The sequence below is a fragment of the Caloenas nicobarica genome, chromosome 1 (genome assembly GCF_036013445.1).
Source record: "Caloenas nicobarica isolate bCalNic1 chromosome 1, bCalNic1.hap1, whole genome shotgun sequence".
NCBI lineage: Eukaryota > Metazoa > Chordata > Aves > Columbiformes > Columbidae > Caloenas > Caloenas nicobarica.
The window spans coordinates 158,512,825-158,539,985 of NC_088245.1; the positions used below are offsets into that span (position 1 = coordinate 158,512,825).

At 40.1% G+C, this 27,161-nt stretch overlaps 1 protein-coding gene across 2 annotated transcripts in view; it reads left to right on the forward strand.

The window, feature by feature from the left end:
• The window catches only part of NALCN (sodium leak channel, non-selective), a 241,612-nt gene that overhangs the window by 147,258 nt on the left and 67,193 nt on the right, over positions 1–27,161 (forward strand). For both annotated transcript variants that reach the window (XM_065628719.1, XM_065628725.1), the window contains exon 15: positions 2,587–2,661. In XM_065628719.1, the coding sequence (XP_065484791.1) occupies positions 2,587–2,661 (75 nt within the window). The remainder of the gene's footprint in view (positions 1–2,586; positions 2,662–27,161) is intronic.

Here is a 27,161-nt window from a genome sequence, read left to right on the forward strand (position 1 = left end):
AAAAGCTGCTTAAGGAAAGAAAATAATGTGGAATTGGTAAAGGAGGAGGAAAACGATTGGGTTCCTAAAACCAAAAGAAGAGTTCTAAGAATAAACCACCATCGCTAAATAACAAGAGTGAAGTGAAGAAATTACTTTCACCAGACAGAAGAGGGGGGAGGATTAGAATTGAGAAGTGATAATTGCAGGCATTTGGCAAAGGAGACTGTAGAGCCTTGGAAAGAAATGAATAGGTTTCACATTAGAAAGCAAAGAAAAGTTGAAGCTCAAAAAAACAAAACCTCTGTTGGAAGTGAGGACTGTTATTAGTTGAGATGGCAGCGGAGGACATTAAACAAATACCAAGTTTGCATTTAATTTTTGTGGTACATCATCTTTCGTTCTTGTTGAAAGACAGTGAAAGGGGAGTTAATGAAAGTCTAGATGCCTTAATACACATCTGTGCATGAAGCAGAAGCACTATTTAATGAGTACTATACATTTTTTTCATGTGGAACTGTACTTGCTTAACTAGTATGCTCTGAGCTGCAGGTACTGGAGTACCGTATAAAGTATATTATACCATATTGTAAAATCCTGACAGAATGATAATAAAACTGTTCATCAGCAATTAGGGATCAAAGTAGTTTGTGCCAGGGATGGTGTATTTCATCAGCATTCTGTCTTTGCGATTCTGAAGGCCATGTTAACTTCTACTGTTCATAGTAGTCAGATCACTGAAAACTATGTGAGGTAGTTTGAGTATGTGGCATATATAATATGCCTTTTTGAGCAGCTGCATGAAATTCTACCTCTTGCTAAAGTCACTTACCTATTAAAAAGAACATTTCTTTTTGTAAACAATGGCATTTTCTAAATTTGTGGCCAAGACTCCTTCCTGTGTCTTCTGTACCTTTATAGTTCATAGAGGGAAAGAGAATCCTGCTCTGGAACAAGGTCCAGGCACCCAGCTCAGATGCAGACATCTGTGTTGGAATAGATGAGTTCCAAACTCCTTGTCTGGTGTACTAGGCTACTTAAATTTCATCTTCCATGTAAGTGGGAAATAATTATCTGGTGCGATTGAATGACAGGTAAACTTACACTTCATTTACAACAGCGGTGGGCAGAAATGTCTGCTCTATTTGTCACTCAGTGGTCCAAGACCACAAAAATATTTTAGGCCTGTAATTCTTTTAAAAGAGCTTGGATTCCTTCTGATATCTCTAGGAGCTCAGTATGTTTGAGGATGTTTGCCTTGAACCTCAGCAACTAAAACCTTGACAGTTGCTGACAGCTGTAAAGCTATGTATAATATATACAAATTTACTGCCTTGAGATGTAAGTTGCCTGAGATGTGAGTTGCCTAAAGCTATGTATATACAAATTTACTGCCTTGAGATGTAAGTTGCCTGAGGATACATGCTGAACACGGTATAGTCCCTCGCCTACATCCATGCTCTCTTAGTTTTGTCTCCTTCTCAGCTATATCAGTCACATTTTCAGCTTCTTGGGCATCTGGTCAGTACCTCTACGCAAGGAAACTATAATAATATGATATATACTTTTTCCCCCTAGGATTCTCTCCTCTTAGAGGCATATCTACACAATATTTAATGTATAGTAAATGAAAGTGCATGAGTTGCCTATACTGTGGCCCCCAATGCATGCAAATAATGAGGCAGGTTACTTTTCTTTCAAAGTGGAGTTAGCTATTAACACTTTGCACAGAGGTAGAATCATAGAACCATAGAATCACAGAATAGTTTGGGTTGGAAGGGACCTTCAAAGGTTATCTAGTCCAACGCCCCTGCAATGAGCAGGGACATCTTCAACTAGATCTGGTTGCTCAGAGCCCCATCCAGCCTGGCCTGGAATGTCTATAGGGATGGGGCATCTACCACCTCTCTGGGCAACCTGGGCCGGTGTTTCACCATCCTCATCGTAAAAAACTTCTTCCTCATGTCTAGCCTGAATCTCCTCTGTTCTAGTTTACAACCATTACCCCTTATCGTATTGCAACAGGCTCTGCTAAAGAGTCGGTCCCCATCTTTCTTATAGGCCCCTTTTAAGTACTGAAAGGCCGCAATAAGGTCTCCCTGGAGCCTTGTCTTCTCCGGGCTGAAGAACCCCAACTTTCTCAGCCTCTCTGAGGTGCTCTGAGCATTAAGCAAGTCCATAAAGTAAACTAATGTTAGGTGGCCTCTGTGCTAAAAATTCAGTCTTTAATTGAAAAGCACCTTAGCTTTATGAGCTGTTTTAGGATTCTGCTCTTTCTTTTTTTGTATTTCTGATTAATTTAATTTTCCTTTCTTGTGAAATACATTTTGAAGGGTATATTGTTAAACACACATAATGCATTCATCATAAAACCTAGAATTCAAATTTTAAAATTCATATAGTAATTGTAGTAGAAGATAAAAAACAATTTACTACTTGCAAAAATGGCGAGCAGACATACAGTAGCAAGTGATGTCAAAAGTAATGTCAAACAGACATCAAAGTAAAGAGTCATTTACATCAGTAGGCCCCTTATTTTTCCATGTTATTTCATTTCTTAAGAAAAATAAGACAAGCTTTAACAAATAATTTGCAATTGTTTTGTAGATTCTGCTCAGCTTGTTTGTTGCTGTTATTTTGGACAACTTGGAACTTGATGAAGATCTGAAGAAACTTAAACAAGTAAGAACATGTTTTTATTGTTCTTCAAAGTAGTTTCAAAAAGCATGACTTTACTGGTGTTTTTGTGGTAGAAGATGTGAAACACCATCAAAATGAACAAAACAATTGAGGTTGAAGGCCACAGCAGTATTTTGTCAGATGGTTGACTATCACACAATGTGAGGCAGAAATTAAGACACTGTAAAAGACATTTAGAAATTGTTTTGAATATTCTATGAAAGTCAATTTAGATAGTCATGTAATTATAATAATTTTAAAACCAGAGCTATGTAATCTTTTTGCTCATAACCTAGTGAAAGATGTCCCTGCCCTTGGCAGGGTGGTTGGACTAGATGATCTTTAAAGGTCCCTTTCTACCTAAACCATTTTGTGATTCCATATTATACTTTAAGAGCAAACCATAGCACCACTGAAAGGGACCGTACTGGCAAGGGTCCACAGACAGGACACGGTAGAGGTTGAATGTGTGAGTTGAGGGCTAAAGACGCTTGCTTGAGTCTCCAGATTTGGGGACCAAGATTACCAAAAAGCCATTTTCTCATGCTTGAAACCCCAAATGACAATCACATAAAACAAATGTAACTGGAGAGCTCATCTTGACCATTCTGACCTTGTGTACAAACCACCGGAGAGGAAGGTATCTGTAGCTTTTACATAAATATATGGCTGTGCTTTAATCTGTGCAAGGAGGAGCAAAGTCACCAACATTTGCCTACTTCATGCATGAAATAGCAAATAGAGGTCTTAATATGTGGGAAATCTGTGGTGCTTGGATTATAGTCTTCTTTCACCCACAGTTTGCTGGTTTTGTCCATCTTCTAGGTACATCAGCTGTTGTTGTAATACTATGTTCTTTCAATTCTTGAAAAATATCACCCAGACAACTTAGTTATTTTACATTGAACCATTACATTGAAACTAATGTGCCAAATAACCATCCCCTTATTTTTTCTTGAATATTATTTTTCTCTTAGTTTAAGACTAGACTAGACTAGACTAGACTAGAATAGAATAGAATAGAATAGAATAGAATAGAATTACTGTTTCATTTGGAAGGGACCTACATTGATCATCTAGTTCAACTGCCTGACCACTTCAGGGCTGACCAGAAGTTAAAGCACGCTGTTAAGGCCATCGCCCAGATGCCTCTTAAACACTGACAGGCTTGGGGCATTGACCACCTCTCTAGGAAGCCTGTTCCAGTGTCTGACCACCCTCTCGGTAAAGAAATGCTTCCTGATGTCCAGTCTAAACCTGCCCTGGTGCAGCTTTGAACCATCCCCACACATCCTGTCACTGGATGCCAGGGAGAAGAGCTCAGCACCTCCCTCTCCACATCCCAAAGTCTTCAGATGCTCCTCATAGGACACTCCTTCCAGCCCTTTCACCAGCTTTGTTGCCCTTTTCTGGACACATTCAATGTCCTTCACATCCTTCTGAAATGGTGGGGCCCAGAACTGCACACAGTGCTCCAGGTGAGGCTGCACCAACACTGAATGCGGAGGGACAATCAGCTCTTCTGACCAGCTGGTGATGCTGTGTTTGGTGCACCCCAGGATGGATGTTGTGTTCATTTTCTACACACTTCTCATTTGTGGATTTAGAGATTATATGTTTCATGTATACTCACTGAGTATGTAGAATGCATCAAGCTAATATTGCTTCCCAAGGCACTGGCACAAATGAGAATATTATATAGTTACTTTAAATTCATCTTTATAGAATTCAGTATGGAAATCAATACTGGTTTTGCTGTTGGAGGGTTAAATATCAGTATGTATTTCGAACTTGAAATAAGTTAAAAGGTCAGGCATTTTCTGCCACAAAGAAATATAAATACTGGATTTCAATTAATCAGCTCACATAAGTGAAATTGGAGATCTAAGAGTTGATTTTGGGATGGTCAGAAAGTCTTTGAGGACACAAACTGAGAAGACCAAATCAATGTTATTCATTTTTCTCCTTGCCAGTCTCAAGAGGTAAAATGACCCAAAATGAAAATGGCTGAGATGTATGATAAGCAATATTATGTTGATAATCTTACAGTAAAATTTTTATAATGTCTGCATGAGTTAGGAGCACAAATCAACTCTCTGAAGACTTTAAGATATGAAATCCTGTGGCTTTTCTGTGAAACTGAGCATTTTGGATTCATAAACCCCTTTAAAGTTCTACACTTCTGCTTATGAAATGGCAGCAGCAAGACTTTGTGTTTTAGCAGCCCACTCTGGAACTGGTGAACATAAAGGAATGATGAGAGGCCACTGCTTGCAGCATTTGCCACTGTGTCAGCCAGAAATCTTGTTAGCCTGGTAGGGATCCTGTCTCCATAATAGCAGTAAAGCACACTCAAGTAAGAGACATAAATAGAATTAAAAAAAAAAAAAATGAAAGTCCCTCAGCTGCTGGCAGCAGCATAACTACATGAATGTGGTGCTGGGCCAGAGTAAAACTTCTGCCTAAGTCACCAGACCTGCCATGCAGTGTGGCACCATGGTGACACTTGCAGTCTGTTTCCATGCCCCAAGTGGATATTTAACCAGGGGACAGCCCCTTGCCATTGGACGTACCAGTTTGGATGACGGGCATATTGGTATGTGCATTATACATCATCATGATGTATAGAGATGTCCAAGCTGGCTGATGCTGATCCCTTGTATTTATGCTTTTGAAATGTTGCTTTAAAGAGTAGCCTCTCTCCAAAGATGCGGTACTGTTGAATGTATTCCCCTTTGGTATTTTATCTAAAAAATTAGTGTTACAGGAAGTGCTTCATGTATTAAAAATGCCTAAGGTGAAAGGAGGTAAGAAGTCAGTTCTTGGAGCTGAATCATATGGAATTAGTGGAATGATTGTTCAACTGATTAAGTGTCTAGAACAGAAAAGGTTTCCTGTGGGGTAAAAGTGATGGTATCACAGGCTCACTGCTGATAGTGACTGTGCACTATTATACTGAAATATTGGTTGTCTTATCTCAGAAGATAAAGCAGAGAGAGTTTTAATTCAATGATATTTTGAATTCTCCACTAAAGAAAAATGGACTGTAAGGAGAGGGAGGATTGTGAAGTAATTGTTATGTTTTAATCAAGACCATTTCTATACAGGAATAGATCTGTATCGCTCCACTGAAAAATTTTTGACATCTATAATTAAAAGCTCATTCCAAGAGAGGAATCAAGTAATTCAAACTGTTAATGTAAAATACATTGATTGATTGAAAAATGGTGAAACTATAATGCTCTCAAAAGTATTGCCATCCTCCTGTTTGCATTTTTTCCCTGCCTTTAATGGCTATAAAGCTTGAGGCCCAGAGCATTTTCAAATGATGAAGTACTGAATGATTTTCAAGGAAAGAAGGAGAATATATTTAGGCCAGAAATCACACCTAGATAATAAGCCCTTTTGGGATGTGTCCTTCTTAAGTATGACTTAATTCCTTTTCTTGAACTTGATAAGAAAAATAATATTACTTATCTTTCAGATTATGGGGGAAAGACTAATTAGTTAATATTTGCCGTGTACTCTAAAATGTAAAATGATATGTAAATACTTGGTGTTCGTGCTGGTTCGGTAAATGTGTTTAAATATGAATTAATCAAAGTAAAAATACATAAAATGTCTAGGAGATTTTAAGTAAGATTTTAAAATAATGTATCTAAAAGCCAGAAAACTTAGAATTGAATTTGCCAGTGAAAAGACAATTAAGAATATACATCATGATTCAGTTTTTAATTACATGATTACATAATATTCCTTCCCAAAGTCTGTCATCACTTAGTGCAAAAAGCAGCTAGAGCTCACTTTAATAAGCCACTAGTCAGTTTATTTTCTCTTTATTGTACAGTATGTCATCCCTGTACATTATTTATTGCACAGTATTCAAGTTTTGCTACGAAGACAAAACTATTAATCTCCTTCCTGACTTTTTTATGGTACCCCTCATAAGTATCTAGAACAAACATAAAACTTGTAAAAGATTAATTTAAGTGATTTACTTAACATCACAGGCACACATAGGAATAGAATCTGGTTTTCCAAGACACCATTCAGCTGGTTTAAGAACAGAATTAATCTTTGTATTCTTACAGCTCCATTCATTTGCAATACGTCTCCCATACTCTGCCCCATCTCACCCTCTCAGCTGCCCTGCTATCAGTCTGTCCTGATAGCTCAAGTCAAGTGAAAAGGGGTTGGACTGCAGCTCACAGTCACCATCTGTCTGTGCAATAAACTTGATCCTCTGCAGCAATCCAGGCTGACCCTAACATGCCACTTCTCCTCCAGGTGTGAGGTTGAACCTGCTCGTCTTCACATGAGGCCCCTTGCTGTGGTGTTCAGTACATCATTCTGTGGATGGTATCAGTCCTAGGCACAAGAGATCTATCAGCTACAATTTTAACCTCCTTCTCCTTTATTCCTGTCTTCTCAACCCTCTCCATCAACTGTTGCTCCAAAGTTCAAAAGAAATTAAAAGGATTTATTTGATTTATTTTGCTTTTGGTGATAAAGTTTCGACTTTTCTTTTTAGAAATTCAGCACTCTAACAGATTATGAAGCATGACTTTCCCTTACAGTAGCCGTATTAACTTTTCCCATTATATTTTCCACGTATTTACTAATTCTGTTGTTATTATATTTCTACCAGTTGGCCTAGATATGAAGTCAGACTGATTAGTTTCTTATTTCCCATGCTCTGTCCTGCAGCCTTTTTTTAAAGTTAGTCACATATGCCACTCTGCTTTCTCTAGCTACCAAGTTTATTTAGGTGACGAGTTTTTCACCACCACTAGCATTGTTGTATCTGAGATCTGTCAGAACTCTTGAGTGAGTGTTATCAGGTCTTAGAGAGTAACAAATTGACCTTGTGTCCATTATCTTCCGAAAGGTTTTCTCCTGATGTATTCTTTTGGAGATTAGTCTTCAGCACAGTTTAGGGTCTTCTTTGACCCTCTCCGTGGTTGACACTATTCATTTTGCTTTCTTGCTTTGATTTTATTTTTCTGAACACTCTTGATGAATAGGCTGTTGCTCTTTTAGACTCTCTGAGGATCTCACTGTTTTCTGTATGTTTTTAAAAGCTTTCTTATTAGATTTTATTTCTTTAGAAACTAGTCTCTCAAACTCTTTCATGATCTCCCATATAATAGTTTTATAAAAAAATGCCAGAATTTATGCTTTTTTCTCTATTTTCTGCTTAGCATATGGCTTCCTTTTCTGAGACATATCCATTTACTTTTGAAAGCCTTCTTTGCACTGCAGTTGACATTGCTGGCCTTTTTGACCTTCTTGGTTTTTCTGTAGGTGGTAGATGTATTCTGTGCTTCTGAAACAGGATATTTAAAGTTACTCCATACACCCCTCCTCTCAGTTTCTGTCATTTAACTATTCCTTTACATTTGTTTTCAAAAGCTTTATGATTCTATGTAGTTCATTTTTTAATTTAAATTCAATGTGGTAGATGGTTTTGACCTTCAACTTGTAAAAAAAGTGTCTGAATTTAAGAGTATTTTTATCACTGTTACAGAATAGCTTTTTGATATTTATGTCATGAACTAGACCTTGCTCTGTACTAAACCATGAGGTGCTTCTTCACTTAAGTGCTCTCTATATAATTCAGCAAGGAGTCACTTATGAGTAAAAAGTTAATCTTTCTTCTACCCTTTCCTAAACATAATGAGGGTAAACAAAGGCTTCCCACTCTTATTAACACTTGTCTTTAGGCCTTTAATATTGCTTTGCATATTGAAGTTACTTTCTAATTCACATTTATATTTATGCAGAGTATTTCTTCCAGTTAGGCATGCAGTTGCAATACAGAGGGATCCTATGCTGTTTGTATATGCATTTATCTTATTCACTTTGTTGACTGTAGATTTTCTGTAACAAATAGCACCAGTCTTTCACTGGCACAATGTAGTGTCAGCCTGGATAATATGTCGCCTGGGTCTGCGTATTCTGATTCTGTAGGATCCTACTGCTTGCTACTTCTACCAAGTTTCTGAGATGTCTTTTGTGTCAACATTGTGGGGTTTTTAATAATAGGAATTCTAGTTCAATTGTGTTATTTTTTAGGGTTCTGTTCCCTCATCCCGCTTGGGGGCGTGGAGTGACCAAGCAGCTGTGTGGTCCTAGTTGTTGGCTGGGGTTAAAGATGACAAAATCCCATAAGGTCTGATAGCCCCAGAGGTTGTCAAAGCTAAGAAAGCATTCAGGAAGTATAACTGCTCTGTATTTGATCTGGTTTTATACTTATTTGTCAAACACCTTCTGCTGGTCCTTGTCAGAGACAGGGTACTGGTGAGATGGACGTTCGATCTAGCCCAGTGCACTCATTTTTATGCCCCTAATGTTCTGTAATCTGAATGGGATTTCAGAAGTAATTTGCAAATAGCATAAGGAAGAACTAAATTCACTGGTGGCTAAAACCATATCTGCCACCACTTTACTGAGTTGTATTTCCACAAGGCAAAGAGCAAACATCTCCAGCATCTCTGAGTAAAAGCAGTGGCCTAACTTCCTTGGCCATATAATCTTACTTTTGCAACCCTGATTTCAAATGTAAAATGTTCTTGATTTTCCTTATGCTTATGATGACAACCCCATCTTACCTGATTAACTTGGGGGGGGGTTCTTTTTTGCTTTATATCAGACAAGATTATTGTGTCCCTATTTTACAGCTGCAGAATGAAAGCTGAAGAAGTGACATCTCTGAGTTCATACATAAATTCCCAGTATGGTGAGGAATCGAACGAAGTGTGTACTAATGCTTAGGCCACTTAAGTCAGCCTAGTCATCCACTTTAAATTGTTGAAATCTCACGTAAGTGTAGTTGTGCTGCTTCAAAGGACTATTCCCTTAAGGAAGATCAGATTTCTGAACAGTGTATTAGATAATTCTGGCACAAATTTGCTAAATACGAATTTGATATTGCTCCACTTTCATTCAAGAATGTGTAAGTGAAATTTTGGTTGAGGTCAGTCAAGACAAGGCCAGTTAGTCTCTGAAGAGATTATGCTGTGTACTTCTACATTTTCCTCTAAACTAGAGTTAATTTGGATAAAATATTCAAATCAGACGTTTAGATTAAGTAGAATAAAATATTTTTTTCAGTGTTGCAGGACTCTGATCACCATAGCATCCTGTTGATTTTAGAAGGGTCGCAGGTACTCAGTTTCTTGTAGAGTTGGATTTTTTATTAAACTAAAGCAGTATTCACATGCCAGACAATTCAAACTTACATTCCCAAAGCAAACTTAAAATTTCTTTTCTGTGATTGCTATAGTATTCAGTTTTCTTTGTCTGTGAGCTGCAAAAAAACCCACAATTTGTACCTTTGATCTTAAACTCATATACAATCAATTGTTGATTATGCAGTTATTATTTTGATGCAGTTAAAAATATTTCCAGTGTCTATGCTTTTCATATCTAACTTCAAGCAATTAGATTCACATTTTTAATCCATGTAAAAGAAATCACAGAATCACAGAATGTTAGGGATTGGAAGGGACCTCAAAAGATCATCTAGTCCAATCCTCCTGCCAGAGCAGGAACACCTAGGTGAGGTTACACAGGAAGGCGTCCAGGCGGGTTTTGAATGTCTCCAGAGAAGGAGAATCCAAAACCTCCCTGGGCAGCCTGTTCCAGTGCTCTGGCACCCTCACTGAGAAGAAGTTTCTTCTCAAATTTAAGTGGAACCTCTTGTGTTCCAGCTTGAACCCATTACCCCTTGTCTTACTGTTGGTTGTCACCGAGAAGAGCCTGGCTCCATCCTCGTGACACCCACCCTTTACATATTTATAAACATTGATGAGGTCACCCCTCAGTCTCCTCTTCTCCAAGCTAAAGAGACCCAGCTCCCTCAGCCTTTCCTCATAAGGGAGATGCTCCACTCCCTTCATCATCTTTGTTGCTCTGCTCTGGACTCTCTCCAGCAGTTCCCTGTCCTTCTTGAACTGAGGGGCCCAGAACTGGACACGATATTCCAGATGAGGTCTCACCAGGGCAGAGTAGAGGGGAAGGAGAACCTCTCTTGACCTACTAACCATCCCCCTTCTAATACACCCCAGGATGCCATTGGCCTTCTTGGCCACAAGGGCACAGTGCTGGCTCATGGTCATCCTGCTGTCCACCAGGACCCGTAGCTCCCTTTCCGCTACACTGCTCTCCAACAGGTCATTCCCCAACTTATACTGGAACCTGGAGTTGTTCCTGCCCAGATGTAAGACTCTACATTTGCCCTTGTTATATTTCATTAAATTTTTCCCTGCCCAACTCTCTAGCCAGTCTAGATCTCGCTGGATGGCAGTACAGCCTTCTGGCGTGTCAGCCACTCCTCCCAGTTTGGTGTCATCAGCAAACTTGCTGATAGTACACTCAATTCCCTCATCCAAGTCATTGATGAATATATTGAATAGTACTGGTCCCAGAACTGACCCTTGAGGCACTCCACTAGATACAGGCCTCCAACCAGACTCTGCCCCATTGATCACGACTCTCTGGCTTCTCTCCTTCAGCCAGTTTGCAGTCCACCTCACTACCCAATCATCCAGTCCACACTTCCTCAGTTTTGCCATGAGGATGCTGTGATCTCCCCAAAATAAAAAACTTTGTGCACTTTAAAAATGCAGTTGTTTTTAGGAAAGAAGTAAAAGCGTATCTTCTGACATACACTTAAAATAAAACATGAGAATTCTGTGTGCTTATGCAGTTAAGCAGCAAAACAAAATGTTTTCCTGGTTTTATAGTAAACTCAGCACACAGAAGTTTAGAAGCAACTATCCTCAAGTTTTGGAAAAATTATATATGAGAAAAAAATCTTGTTCTTTTAGGTAAAGGTTGGAATTTTCTGAAATATTGAAGGATAGGATTCATGTCAGCTTGTTAGCCATGCCAAAAGTTAGACATGTAGTCCAAGCTTGCCTGTAGCCATAGTTACCCTCCAGGGAATGTTTCATCCCATCCAAGTTGGATGCTCTCCTTTTCTGTTACGAAGGGAGTCTAGACAACTAATTAGGCAAAATGCCTGGCTTTCAATGGACAGCTGAATGACATGAATCTCCAACTTTAATGAATTAGAAACCCACGTTTCATTGGCGTTTAATCACGTGGGTGCTTTTACGTTACCGAGACCCAAAATCACAGTATGTAACACTGAAGTTCCAAGGTTGGTACCCTAATTTAGCTTAGGGACTTGAATGATAATGGCAGGAAAGAAAGATAAAAGTCAACATTCAAAGCTGCTCACCTCATCTCTCTTCACTCACAGCAGAGAACAAATTCCTTGTTTGTGAAGTTAGGTTCGTTAAATGGCAATTTCCTGGCTTTGGCACTTGAGCTCATTTTCTAAAGGTGCGTGGAGTGAATCCAACAGGATCTTTACCGAGGTCCCCAACTTCCACCTGAGTTTGCTCAGAAGGAAATACAGACCCTGGCTCACAAAACATGCTCAGAGAAAAAGGCAGTGTGGCCTGTATGAAACCAGACATTCACTATTTGCTATGGGAATATGTCACGAATGTGGCTCTCGCGTTTTAATGTATCCTACTGTATTGTGTAGTTACGTTTAGTCTTAAAAGACAGACACAAATAATTGCTTTCCCAAAGAATAAGGCTCTCACTGCATTGCCAGTGATGTTGAGGATATCCATTTTATATTCCCTGTTAACCAGTGTTGCTACATCAATATCAAGGTACTGGGATTTTTTTTTTTTTTTTTTTTTTTTTTTTTTTTTTTTTTTTTTACTATGGTGCTCTAGCACTCTTCTTGCCAATATGCTTGGCACCTTTCTCCCCTCGGGCATCATCATTATGGTTACCATTTTCTCAGCTACTGGTTCTTTTTCTTTCATAAGCAGACACATTTAGTGCAGTTTTTGTTTATATTAGGTCATACATTTGTTATTATCTGTAGTCACTTATCCAAAATCGTTGTCAAAGGAATTAATCCCTGGAAATCTGCATAACAACCATCTGTTTGTTAATAGAACCTCCATCAGTTCAGGGATGCAGTACTGGTTTCCTTGAAAACTTTCAAATTGTCTCTCTTTAAAGCTACTCTTGCTCTGAGAGTGATCACTACTCTGTTTTGGACTAAAACATCCTTCTAATCATTGATATCAGTGTTTCCCTGTCCAAGACATATACTTATTGCTGAAATTCGTGATGTGAGAGAAAGCTTTCACTCAAACTAGTTTTCCAATATGGAAGTCACAGGGGCAGAAAGATAAAAATGAGCAGTGCACTGATCTTGTTGCAGAACTAAATACAGAAGTTAGGTCTGCAACCTAATCTTCCATTAGTTTTTTTGTCTCTCTCACACGAAGTGTGTTTCCACTTTTAGTGATGGTGATGGTTGCAAATGTAAACTCATTTTGAGGTTTGGGGTTTTTTTGGTTGTTGTTCTGTTGAAATCAGACGAACAGGAAGAAAAGGCCAAGGTTTTACTACCGACTTCTTGGGTATACATTCATGTTTGCTGAAGTGGTCTATCTGTATATTTATACCTTTCTAGTTTTTGATTGCTTTTTTAACTGCTCCTATTGAATTTGGTTTCCGTACACACTTGCCCTCCAGATATTCCTCATCTCTTCACACAAGGCAGTTCTAACAACTGAAACAGCTCACTGGTTTTCTAGCTAGTGAAAATACATGCAATTTTTATAGCTTCTGCTAGACACTCCTGCTGCTGAGTTTTTGTATTATTGTCTGCAGAACAAATGAAGAAAGCAACCTGAACTCAGTGCCCTGCTTATTTTTCTTTAACTTTTTACTGTCAACTACTAAGAATAAATATTTATGTATTAATCCTTACCTTTGTTTTGGTTAAGAAATCTTCATAATTAAACCTCTGTGAGAGCTTTACAGAGATGAGGGCTAACAAAGTGATTTATTCAGCAAATCTGGTCGTAGGGAGAAGATAAGTCAAAATCTGACTGTTGGCCAAACTGAAGCCCGTGGGCTCCAGTACCATGAGTGAGGCTGAGAAGTTCTTCTTCCTAAGCCTGATTCCAATAAAAGAAGGAAGTCAAGATTGTCTGGTATGAAGAATAATTGAAATGGCGTGCCTGAAACAATACACAAGTAAAAGCATTTCTTTAATGTGGATTTGGGAATTGATAAAATATATTTACACACTGTAAGAGAGCTCTGAAAAGCAATTATTTTCATATCTGTTAAAAGGAAAGTGCATAAACTAACCAAGGCTCTACAGGGTTTTATTTTCCCCTTGCAGAACCCTGCGTTCTCACAGAACATGTTCACATGGCGGCTAGCCAGTGGTCTATGAACTGCTCGCCACACTGTCATGCATGACTTATTAAAAGCAAAGTACTTTCCTTTTAGGAGGGAAATAACTCATTGGAAAGCAAGGCATTCGAAAGAACACTCTTCTAGGGAAAAGAAAATAATGTATTGGAAGAGTCCTTGAGCCTCCCTTTCTCTCTATTATGAAAACCAAACCATAAACAATTCAGGTTCTGGAGTAAGGCACAGTTCCACAGCTCTCTACAGCCCAGACCATCAGTGATTTGATATTTAAAGTGCGAGAGTCTGCATTATTCTGAAACCAGAACGGTGAAGCTTTCAGTAGTTGGCACTTTTATCAACATTAACCAAAAAAAAAAGGTTGTCTTGAACAAGGTAGCTGTATTCAATAGCCTGTTTTTTTCAGAATACGCCTCATTTTAAGTATATGTCTTATGCCTTTGGGTCTGGATAGTCATATGAATAACAGAAGAGAAAAATTTATTGCTTTCATTGGTTCACTCTGTCTTAAGTAAGTTCCTTGTGTATGTCAACTAACTCTAGATTCATTAAAGGATTTAGATGAGCTTAGAGAAAACAAGTTGCTTGCAATAGCTGCCTGTAATTTTAAGACTTGCCAGAGCTACTCTAGGAACTATAACTGTTATTTCTGGATGTCATTTTTAATCTTTGAATTGTGATATCAACAAATCTGCATAAAGCTCTCTAAATGTACTTTCCGATGTCTGGGCTTATCCATTTACCACATCCTGTAAACATATTATAGGCTTAGATTAAAGCCATTCAAGAAGCAAGGGACACCTTATTTTCATGCGATATATCGGATGCAGTCCCTCACAATACGAAACTGTACTTCAGCTCTATGGTTCTGGACTTTCCTTCATCTTCTTCCCCTTCTTTTTCTCATTTGAAACTTAGTGCATGTCTCTCAGAATTCTTAGTATATGTTTCTATTTTAAATGATGAGAAGAAAATTATTTTCTGGTTCAGTTCTAGGAGATCAGACTTTCCCCGTTCATTTACTGAAGCTGTTCCTTGTATAGAATTCAGGAGTTGTAGCAAATTATTACTATAAGATTTTCTCCATAAGTGCCGTAATGTGTTCTTTATATTGGACACTACTCATATTTTCTTTTCTTTCAAAAGGTGTCTATCTCAAAAAACTGACTTGAAAGTCTGTAGTACATTTAAGTATTAATGAAAATAGTAGAAGAATACTTCTGGAAACTTAAAAGTTTTCATTTGTAAGAGTTTCAACAGATACTTTTTTAACTTAAGGCGTTATTGAGAATGCATGTTCTTACGCGTATGTGTGGGGAACTCTAAGCTCACAGTAACGTGGCAATTTGGACTGAGCATGAGCAGGGGGAGGAGCCAGAAGGTCATTCACAATGAGATGGCTGTTGTTTTCTAATTTACATTGTATAACAACTGGATTTTGTCTTGTTAGTGTTAGCTTGAAAAGGTTCTCTCAAACCTCCTCTGTGTTATACAGGCATATGTGCACACGCACATGTCTACTATAAAGTTTTCTGTTAAGAACACCACTAGCTAAAGCCCATTTATTGGATCTGCCACTGCAAAATACTACAGCTGACTTACGGATGCAAGTGAAGTTGGCCGGAGCTTCAACGTTAACTTGAGGAGAACAAAGTTATGTAAAGCTAAGGAATGGCAGTACAAACTACATAATGATCATAATCTCCACTCAGTATCACTTTGTGTAGAAATCAGCTCTGTTAGTTCAAGGTCCCCTGTGGGCAGCTGAAATGAATATACTTCAAAATGGAGCTCCCTATCCACCAGAGGAAGCATAAAATCTAGAAGGGCGTTACATAGCCGTGGCAATATTTTGAGTGTGTAGGCCATCCCAGTGCAGCAATGATGCATTCCTGTTGGCCCAGTGTTTCGGTAAAACTTTCACACAATGATCAAGTAGTAGCTAAGGTTTCCGACTTACATTGCCAGCTATCTGGTCAGTGGCTCTTTAGATCAAGTACAACCTTAGGACAACATCACATCGTCACTACCACCGTTGTCTTGCAGGACTGTCCTCACTATGTCATGCCAAACAGAGCAGAAGTGACCCCTTGCATGGTTTCAAATAACAAGGCTGACCCACCGACCTGGTTTAATCTTTTCAGACATTCGTTTCCCCTATGCCCCTTCCACTAGCCCTTTTCATTCCTGAGCTCCAAAAAGGCTTGCAGTATCCTTGTGAAACCTGAGATGGAAAGAGCGAGACCTGACTTTGTTTTTCACTTTGAGCAGGTCACTAAGGACCAGTCCTTATTTCAGTGGAGGCATCTTACTATTACTTTAAAGCATAAAGCAAGTTCAATATGAGTGACATCCCAGCCTTTCACTTTTGTGTTTAGCAAACAGGGACAACAGTAATTCTTCCAGTCCAATCTTCCTGTGTCTTGGTGAATTCACATTCTAACCTCATGAGGACGAAGGAGGCTTGTTCACAGGTACACCTTTGGCACAATATGGTGCCCCAGGGTCTGCTGGAATCTCTAAGAACTACTGTAATATCCATCATACTTTTGAAGGGTGGTGAGTGCTTTTGCTAGGAGAGAAGAGAGAAAAGAGATCCTCGTGCTTTCTCCTTTTCCTTTACGTAAGTTCCTAGACTGTGATGATTGTGTCCTAAAGAAAAAGATGCATGATATGAACAAATTGACCTTTACTCTCATATAACCAACTTTGTAATTTCGATTTATGTGAATAGATCGCTTGAAAGCACTAGACAAACATAAATCTCAGTTAACAGATTTATGCTGCTAGTAGTTGGGCAGTGCCACTAACTCAGCATAGTAAACTAGTGTTGGTTGTATGACTTGGCAAGGTGTTCTAGAAACTTTCCAAGGTTGTGTGTTTTTTTCTTTATAGAAACATAAATAAACTAATTTCTGGTTTAAACTATTAGTGTAGTAGGGTAATCTTTACAAAAATACAGTGTCATGTCTACTAGTTAAGATTGAGCCAGCTCTGTAAATGCTTCACATTAATAGCACAGCCATCATAAAATGTCATGGAGAATCTGAGATTATAATGACTTACAGCCATTTAAATATTAAAGCCCTGATCTGGCTAAAACTCACTGACATGAACCTTTAGGAGCTAACTTTAAGGTCCGGGTTCATTCCCTCTGACTTCTGGCCTCAACAATATAGTTGCATCAGTTCTCTGAGCAGCAGACAGGAATAGACTTCTTCAAAGAGGGTCGTACCTCAGGTACACTGTATTGTCTTCTGCAGGTCTCTCTCTCTCCATCTCATTCTTTCCTGTGGCTGGAGTCCAGGATACCTGTTTTACCAAGCCAGCTGCCTTGTTTAATTGCTGACAGTTGAGGTAAACTAATTTGATGTCAGGGTGCGACTTTTACTGGAGAAGTTATTAAAATTTCAAAGTCACATTAGGTTCTTCTTATACCTCTATGCGTGCAAGCAGTCAGAGTATAGAAGTGCAGCTATTAAACATGCAAGCCAATAACAATTACCTTTTTACTTATGAGTCAGAGAATTCCAGACATAACGTTAGAAACTAGGATGGGCAAGCACAGACTCATGCAAGGAGCTTGTAGAAAAGGTATAATTCAGCTCCTAGCAAAGAGTAGAGGCTATTTTTCATTTGCATTAACTACACCCTTCTGAAAAGAAACATGTACTTCAGTCATGTTTAAAATATTTCACGCAAGTTTTTTAACAAAGAGAAAAAACTCTGAAAAAGTAAAGAATCTTAATATTTATCTTCTAAAACATACAAAAAATACTCTGAATCATGTATGTTTTAGTTATAGGTCCAGTGCATTGAGGTGGTTAAAATGCTTGCATTTTACATTCCATTCTGCACTAAAAATAACATGTGAGTTCTGTGAGTATGAGGTACCCTCTAGGCAGTAGTATAAGCTATTATATTTGGGGCAAAAAAGCACCGATCAAAATGTCAGGTCAAGCTCTTCTTTTTGCAGTTGTTTTTGTGTTATTTGAAAAGAGTACAGAATATGAAGACCTCCTGAGTGTACCTGCAGATGTGTATTTTTCTGTTCTAGGCATCTGATTATCATATTCTAAATCTATATTTTGTGTCTGCTTTCCAGCCCAACCATAAAAACATGATATAGTTTTGGTGTCCAATACCAGCAACCTATATGATTTTGAATCTACTCAGACACACACGTGTTAACCATTTCAGAATCTTAGTAAAAGTTTTCCTACATTTTAGTTTCTGCAAATACCTTCATTGCATATGCATATGTGAATGCAGGTGTACACACACACCCACACACAATAAACTTGTTAAAAATACAGAGTTTTTGAAAGTGCCCTGATTTCTGCTGGTTACAGAACAACAACAGATCCCTTTTAAAATCAGGCCAATTTTATGTTAAGTGCTGAATGTATTCCCAAAGCTTGAAAATGTGTGCGTATGCCTTATAAGAATATTGTTCTTTTAAAAAAAATCCTTAAATCCTTAACAGCTCAAGCAGCGTCTCTAATGAGCTTTCTTGTATGTAGTGCTTTCCACTGGGCCCAAAGAGTTGTGGTGAACGGAGCCAAATCCATTTGGTGGCCGGTCGCGAGTGGTGTTCCCCAGGGCTCAGTATTGGGGCCAGTTCTGTTTAATCTTTTTATCAGTGACCTGGATGAAGGGATTGAGTGCACCCTTAGTAAATTTGCAGGTTACACCAAATTGGGTGAGAGTGTTGATCTGCTGGAGGGTAGGAAGGCCATACAGAGGGATCTGGACTGGCTGCATCATTGGGCTGAGGCCAGTTGTATGAGATTCAACAGGGCCATCTAGATATTTCTTTCATTTTTAAAGAAATCTTATATTTTTTTCTTTTCTGATCTTGATGATACCCCTTATGATTGCACAGTACTTCATCTAGTCCTGACTGTCTTGCCGCACCCTGTTCTGGGATGTTGAATTTGTTTGGTCAGAACACATTGCCAAAGCCCTCAGCCTTTCAGCCAGCACTGCCAGGCATTCAGCAGGTCTAGGAAGATGTCACTGACAATCTCAGCAGTAGCATCACTTCCAAATTTCATGTGCTGGGGTTTCAGTGTTAAAGTGGGAGTTTCAGCATGGAGATTTTTCATGAACATATTGTGCGAACAAGGTGTTATAATTGGTAAATCTAATTTAAACACGCTTGGCATAGAATTTCATATATATATGTGAATATGTGTGTGAAAAACAAGGAGCTTTTTAAAGCCTAGTTGGATTTACTTTCCTACAGAGTATTTTTATTCTGAGGACAGTGCTTGAGGTAATTCCAGGTGGGAAATAACTACAAAATAGAATAAAAATGAAAAATTACCTTTTCATTATATCTGATCCCATGTAAATGGATTTTTAACAAGTAGCAGGAAAGATAAGTGTCGAACACTTTTTATTAACAAATGAAAAGTACAATAATGGTTCCTAGTGGAATTTTAAGTACTACATAAAATGCATCAAATCCTTATTATCATCATAGAAAGAAGATAGTAGAAAGTTCACAAAATTCTAGTTGGCCCTCTGTTCCCAGGCCATATGCAGAGCATTTAAAGTAGCATTATTTCAAAAGTAGTAAACTTTACAGAGAAAATGTCCATTTTTAGAAAACAAGCTGTCCTTTCAAGGCTGGAAAATGTAGTCATCTAGAAAACTGCTTATGCCAGACTCTTTGCTTTTTTAATAACTAAAAAAGTTTTAAAACTCTCCTGAAGTCTGTAGATTCGACCTTTGTTTTTTTCTGCCTCTGACCTCATCTATCACCTTTTTTAAAAACAATATGAATGAATCACAAATTCTGGCTTATGTATTTGATGCCCAGTGCTGAAATAAACACCTAAGTATCGATTCAGAGGTTGCCAATCCCTGGTATATGCAACACGGTATTATTTGTCAAGAAAACACATTAAATTGAAGAGGGGTTCTCTTGGAGGAAAGTTTTCTTGTATAAAATAGAGACCTTTGAAAATTCTAGTCAGAGATCGTATTCAAAGCACACACTTTTTAAGGAGAAGAGATGAGAGTCAAATTTGCTATTAATGTGTAAATAGCAGTAACAAAAATATAAACATAAGCTTCTGCTGCTTCATTTATATTACAAGAGAAGAAAATGCTTACCTAGCTTTTATATCACCAGGACCTCATCTAATCTTTATTTTTTTGTTTTATTTGGTTGATACCTAAGAAAAATGCAAGTGCTTCTCAGGGCATATAGGCGATTCTAGATGCTCCATCCTCTGAATTAAGGGACAGTCCTGTAGCTCTTTGGAAGTAAGGAGAGGGATTGTGTCGCATTACTCATTATTTCGATGGCAATTGGATCCTTGAAAATCCATGTTTGCCTCTGGGTCTTTCTGCGTCACACAGGTCCATATTGCCTTTTCTGAACTCTGTCTTAGGTCCATAGGAGCTTGTGGATCTATGTACTTCTGTACACGTATGTAACGTTTGTATGCTTACAAAAAGTACAGGCCTGACATTTGCATGAGATTTAATTCCTTGTTCAGTCATTTAAAAAACTAGCTGCTTAGAAGGATGAATTTATCATCTTTTTACTGAGATTTGTAGGTACCCGAGTGTAAGTCAGTCACTTATTTTCCACTTAGAGTTCAGAGGACTGAATGGATCAGGCACTCTTTTTAAAACATGACATAAGATAAGGAAACCTACATGGTTTTCCTGCATAATATCCAAAAAGTAGAAGCACTATTTCAGAATTAATGTATAATTCTTACCATTATCTCTCCCTTTAAAGAAGCAATCCATCACCACGAGAACACAGAGAACCATCCCCATCTCTTGTGAAAGGGAGTAACAGAACGCAGGAATCTAGCCCTGGCTAAAATATCATCAGTAAACTTGTGTGGAAGAAATGGCAGCTAGTAACACCAAACATGAGCTATCTTTATTTTCATCTAGTCCAGCAAAAAGGTTTCTGAAGTAATTTGGATCAGCCTTTGTGTCCTCCCAGTTACCTCGTATAGGTTTGCCTCTGTCCTTTGGTTAAATTAATTTTCTGTGTGAATTTCTATACCAGAGAAATACTGTAAAACTGCATTGAATCTAAAACTCAGGCTACCTGTGTCAAATTAAATGTACTGCCTCTGGTTCAAAACAAACAAACAAACCACAAAAAGTCAAGGGATGGCTAATTCGTGCAAAGTCTACTGGATTCTGGCCTCAGCTAAAGCTATGGATTTTTTCTCAACTTCAGTTACATTTTCTCAATGTTAAGGATACTCAGTCATAGAAATCGGTCCACTATGTGGGTTGTACCCAAATCTAAGTTATATTAATTACCTTCTCACAGAATTGAGCAGAGCCCAGTAATGGTTTGAACGAAAGTACAAGTTATGAAGAGATAGCAGATGCATATACACAACAGTGAAACTGAACAGCATAGTTATCTGTTTTCTTGCAGTTCATAGCTATCATGAAGTCATAGAATCATACAATAGTTTGAGTTGGAAGGGATCTTCAGAGGACATCTAGTCCAACCCCCTGCAGGGACACCTTCAACTGCATCACATTGCTCAGAGCACGGTCCAGCCTGGCCATGAACATTTCCAGGGATGGGGCATCTGCCACCTCTCTGGGCAAACTGTTCCAATATTTCACCACCCCCATTGTCAAAAATTACTTCCTTGTGTCTCGCCTGAATCTCCCCTCTTAAACCCATTACCCTTTTTCGTATCGCAACAGGCCCTGCTAAAAAGTTCGTCCCCATCTTTCTTATAGGCCCCTTTTAAGTACTGAAAGGCCACAATAAGGTCTCCCTGGAGCCTTCTCTTCTCCAGGCTGGACAACCCCATCTCTCTCAGCCTGGCCTCACAGCAGAGCTGTTCCAGCCCTCTGATCATTTCTGTGGCCTCCTCTGGCCCCTCTCCAACAGGTCCATGTCTTTCCTGTGCTGAGGGCTCCAGAGCTGGACACAGGACTCCAGGTGGGGTCTCACCAGAGCGGAGCAGAGGGGCAGGGTCACCTCCCTTGACCTGCTGGCCACGCTGCTTTTGATGCAGCCCAGGATACAATTGGTCATCTGGGCTGCAAGCACACATTGCCGGCTCATGTCCAATCTTTCATCCACCAGTACCCCGAAGTCCTTGTCGGCAGGGCTGCTCTCAATCCCTTCATCCCCCAGCCTGTATTGACAGCTGGGCTTGTCCCAACGCAGGTGCAGGACCTTGCACTTGGCCTTGTTGAACCTCATGAGCTTCACACGGGCCAACTTCTCGAGCTTGTCCAGATCCCTCTGGATGGCATCACATTCCTCAGGCGTGTCAACTGCACCACTCAGCTTGGTGTCATCTGCAAGCTTGCTTGCTTTTTGCCTTCCAAAACTTGCTGTGCTCTGCTTCTTGACAAGTGATGGCATGACAAGCTCTCTCATGCCTGCCCTGTGCTTGTGTTGCACGCAGGGAGAGACCAAAAGTGGCAGCTCCAGATGGTGCAAGAGCAGCAGGCAGGAACTGAGCTGAAAGGGCCCAGAGGAGCCCTGATAAGAAGGGGCTGTGCTCAGTGCTACAGAGGACAAGAAGCAACCCCTGGGGGCCACCCTTGGGGCCTACCTGGGGAGCCTAGAAAGCTTCCTCCCCCCAGATGTGGGCCATGAGGGCCACCTTAATGGAGCAGGAGCGGCAGGCCCCTGACCACAATGGTCCAAAGGGGCCGTGGCAAGGGGCCGTGCTCCGTGCTGCAGAGGAAGGCAGAAACCCCCCGGGGACACTTCTAGGCCGCTGTGAGGGACAAAAAGCCTCCCTCCCCCCAGCTGCAGAGCATGAGAGGCCATCTTCGTGGTGCATGAGCAGCAAGCAGTAACTGAGCCAAAAGGGAGCAGAGGAGGCCTGACAAGTGGTCATGCTCAACGCTGCAGAGGAAGGCAAAAAACCACCGGAGACCAGTGCCAGTCTCCCCGGAGGAAAATTCCTTCATGACCCCAGGCAGTGCTTGCAATCGGCTATTCCCTGAGCATGTGAGCAAGACCTGCCTCCTCATCCCACAGGCTTGTCACACCTCCCAGGAGATGCCCAAGCCCTATTCTCCCTCCACCTGGAGCCATCTCAGGCGCTTCTGAGAGGGGCCAAATGCCCCCAGCCTGATCACCGTGGGGAGCAAGAATCCTCCCCATGCCTGGCATGACACCAGAGGCTGCTCCAACTGTGACCCCTGGCAACATCTCTGCATCCCGTTTCTTACACCTGCTGCCCCTGACTCTGCAGGGAATGAGGACAGCAAGCTCTGCAGTGCTCCTCAAGAAGGCATTCCCTTGCTCTTGCTGTTGCTCTTCAGCTGAAAAGGGTTTCCCTCCATCAGATGAGCTTTGAAGGTGGCCCTGGCAGGAGCTGGCCTTGCACCAGGGAACCTCCAGCAGCCTTGTCCAGCCTTCCTCTGGTCTTCCTCCCTCAGCCCACTCCAAGTGATTCCATCGGCTCCTCAAGGACCTGCTCCCCAATGTCTTCAGGCTGCCCCTGGGCCAGCTCTGGCAACAGGACACGGGAGCACGCACCCTTCTATGCTGCCCTGGGGCATTGTGACTGCTGCATGACCGGGTGGTGGCACTATGACACAGGGGTGACAGGCCCCCCCCATGCAGCCCCGCCCGCCGCCCCTCTGCACAGCATCCTTTGGAGTCAGGCCTTTGGGGTGCTGGCCCCAAGGCAGCCTCTGTGCCCAGGAGGCCCTGGGGGCTGTCCCTGCCCTTGGTGGGCAGGCTCTGGGCACAGCTTCTGAGCCTGCCTGTCAATTCGTCTGTGCATTCCAACTGTGTAAAGAAGGGCGTTTGTACTCCAGACATTCCCTTGGCTGTGGGCATGCTGGAGGTGAAATAAAGGCTTTTGACTGCCTCTGCAGAAGGCATAAACTTTGCAGAGACGTAGAGAGCACATAGGATTTCCTCCCCATTCCTTTCCAGTGCACCAAGGGACATTTGCTACCAGCCTGCTTATGCTGAGGTCATCCTTTTGGAAAAAAGTCCTGAATTGTTTTGTGTTCTTGACCATCTTCTTCCGTGCACTTCAGTAGCCCTTTTTCTTCTTTGGCCTTCCTCCTTGATATCTTTCTGGAAAGCAATGGCAGCCCTCTCAGCCTTTGTCTTGCTCCTGCTACTCATCCTCTTGATCTGTCTTGAACCTGAGGAACGAGGAAGGTCCCTAGCTGTACAGCCAAGTTCTCACCAGGGCTTTGCACAATGCTTGCCTTTCCTATGGAGATATCCAGCGTGACACACAGGAAACGTTTTTCTGCAAACCCAGCAGGGCAGGTAACATTGTGTGTCTTGGGTACATGTATTGAAGTGCCATTTACAAAGCTGCCTCCAGGAATCTTCTGTGTGCAGGGTCTGGAACAGGGAAGCAAACAAGTCTGAATTGTCCTGCGATGGTCCTTCCTTTGCTTCAAGCTCAGAAATACCCCTCCAGGTTGTAATGCATTTTATCCTGAGTCTCAAAGATGAACATGTTGTACCTAGTCAATATTGAATGATTGTTTGTACAAGAGCACAATTCATACAACTTGTGCTTTTGTTCACTTGAAAATATTTTAGTTGCTTATTGTTCACCAAGTATACAATTCATAACAAGTAATGATGCCTAGTTTAAGCAAAGTCTCAAACCGTTTCCTCTGATGAAACGGAGCATGTAATGCATTTTTTATTAAAACTTATGTTCTTTTGTGACTCACTAACCTTTATATAGAAACAAAAATATTTATTCTACTTATCCCAAGAGAAAAAAAATGAATGGTAAGGTTGCATTTATATGTGAAAAAGCTATTAGAAGAATAGCGATGAATGTTGGCATTAGATTTATGTTTCGTTTCCATTATTTATTTTATACAATCCATTCAAAAATGTACCTACTCCTGAACTGTTTTAAAATAAGGATGGGGTTTATCTTACCTAAGATAAGCCATTTTATCATATTATTTATCTTATTTTTGTATTTTATATTATCTTTTGTATATTTATATATTATATATCTTATAGATCTATTGTTATATATAATTATATTATTAAATATATTCTTATATATTTATCTTATATCTTTATATTATTTATCTTATTTTATCTTAAATTAGAGCATCTTATCTAAGCTAATCATTTCATCGATCTCTATCAAGAGAACAAGCTGTCCAGACCCTGCTCTCTGGTCCCTAAAGCTGACTGGCCAGCACAGCCTGGCTTGTACTTACAGCTAAGTTATTGTCCCTTCCGAAACTACTTACCACTTCAATGGGTTTCCATACTGCCTTCTGGGAATGTCCCTAGCTGGGATAAGCCCTAAACTGTGCACAGGCATCACCAGGGAGAGTGCTAGCTGGCCAAGACCAAAGCTGTGCAAGAGGCCTTGCCAACAGTGTAACACAATGGACAATCTTATTCCAGTTCTTAGGCCCATACTCCATTACATTCCCCAGTACAGAGATGTAGCCTTATACCATCTCTATATGCAGGGACAGGAGTTGGACTTGATGATCCTGAGGGTCTCTTCCAACCAAAACGATTCTTTCATCCTTGTTGGTCCCTTCCAGCTCAGCACATTCTATGATTCTATGATTCTACTTTCAATGAAGTAGTTGCCCTAAGGTGACATTCCGTCTTGCTTATCTTACTTATGTGTTAGTATGGCATGAATCGATATCTGGAGATACCTTTTTCAGTTAAATATAGGAAGTACCTTGATCAAGGGTGTCAAACTCATTTTCACTGTGGGCCACATCAGCCTCGTGTTACATTTATACAGTCCTAAAATTATATTCAGCCCTTTGAAGGCAACCTCGAGGCTGATGTGGCCCCCACTGAAAATGAGTTTGACACCCCTGGCCTAGGTGATTAGACAATGTACTTCACATTTGGAGAGCTATAATTAACTGAGTTGAATACCACCATAGATGCTATGGCCTAGATTCGTCCTGCCCAGCACTGAGAATCACAATGTCTGATCTAAAGAACAAGAACATACTGGATTTAAGTTCCTTACTTAATCAATGGAAAAAGATAAGCATGTCTGAAAGATACAGCCAGCCCAAGATCTGAGCTGACCTCTACAAGTGCCTCTTTGTCACTTTGGGCTATAAAGAGAGACTAAGACAACCATAACATAATTAACACAGGTTGGTACCTGAGTCTAAAGTCAAGAAGGTTGAATCTGGTCTGGTAAGCACATTCCTGGGTCCTGATTATGGACACTGACCATGCAGAATCTCAGATCTCATTTTGTAAAATGATATAATTCTTGTCACTGCAGAGGGGAAAAAGGTTGGGAAATATGGCTGAAGTGTAATCAATAGAGCAATGTTTGCCTGAGTCTGTAGACAGTATGAAGTCATAGCTCTGAAAAATTCTTCTCATTTATCTCAGTTAATCAAAGGAAAACTCTGAAACACTGGATTCCTGTCCTCTGTTAAATAAATGGACTAAATCTTAGCCAAATTTTGCTAGAGGAGTTCTGTACCATTTGAATTGCAATCACATCTTGTCAGCAGCATTTGTTCCTGAAGAACTGATAGGACCTACAATTACCGGGAGTTATTAAAAAACCCACATTTGTGAAACCTTACTCAATATGTTTTTAATTTGGAAGACTTCATGCAAAATTGAAGAAAAAGTTATTTAAATGAACAATTGGGAAATAGCAGTCACAGCATCAAATTGTACTACACACAGCACATAAACAATGTGGCAAAGAAAAGTTGTTTATCAAAAAAAAAATCTTGTACGTATGAGAAATGTATCTGTAATCTTGCTCTCCATCTGCCAGGAACTTTTTCAGTTTATTTGACCCTTACATTGTCAACAGTGTAGTCTCTACTGTGAATGCCAGCACCACTGTAATCATATTTTTTGGTACATTTCACTGAAAATTCCCCCAGGCAGCACAGAATGTGGTTAAAATCAATTTAGGTTCTGTTTTACAGTCCCTACATAGGAGAATTTTTTATTGCTTGCTATGTCCCCATTTGTTTAGGTGAGCCCAAAGGGCAAAATTCACAGCTGGTACATGCAGGTAACTAAAAGAGGACAAGGGCGCAAGCTCCAGCACCAGCCCCTTCTCTGTGCACATCGCTTAACTGTTTGCTCACTGCTGGCTCTCCCGGACAATATTTTGGTGTGGTTCAGGAAATATTTTAATCGAGAGACCACTGTCAAAGAAAGCACAGACTCACTGGCTTGGACTCTAAGCCACAGTCCTGTAATGCTGTCCCATCTCCAGCCAAACTCACAAGCTCTTCTCTCT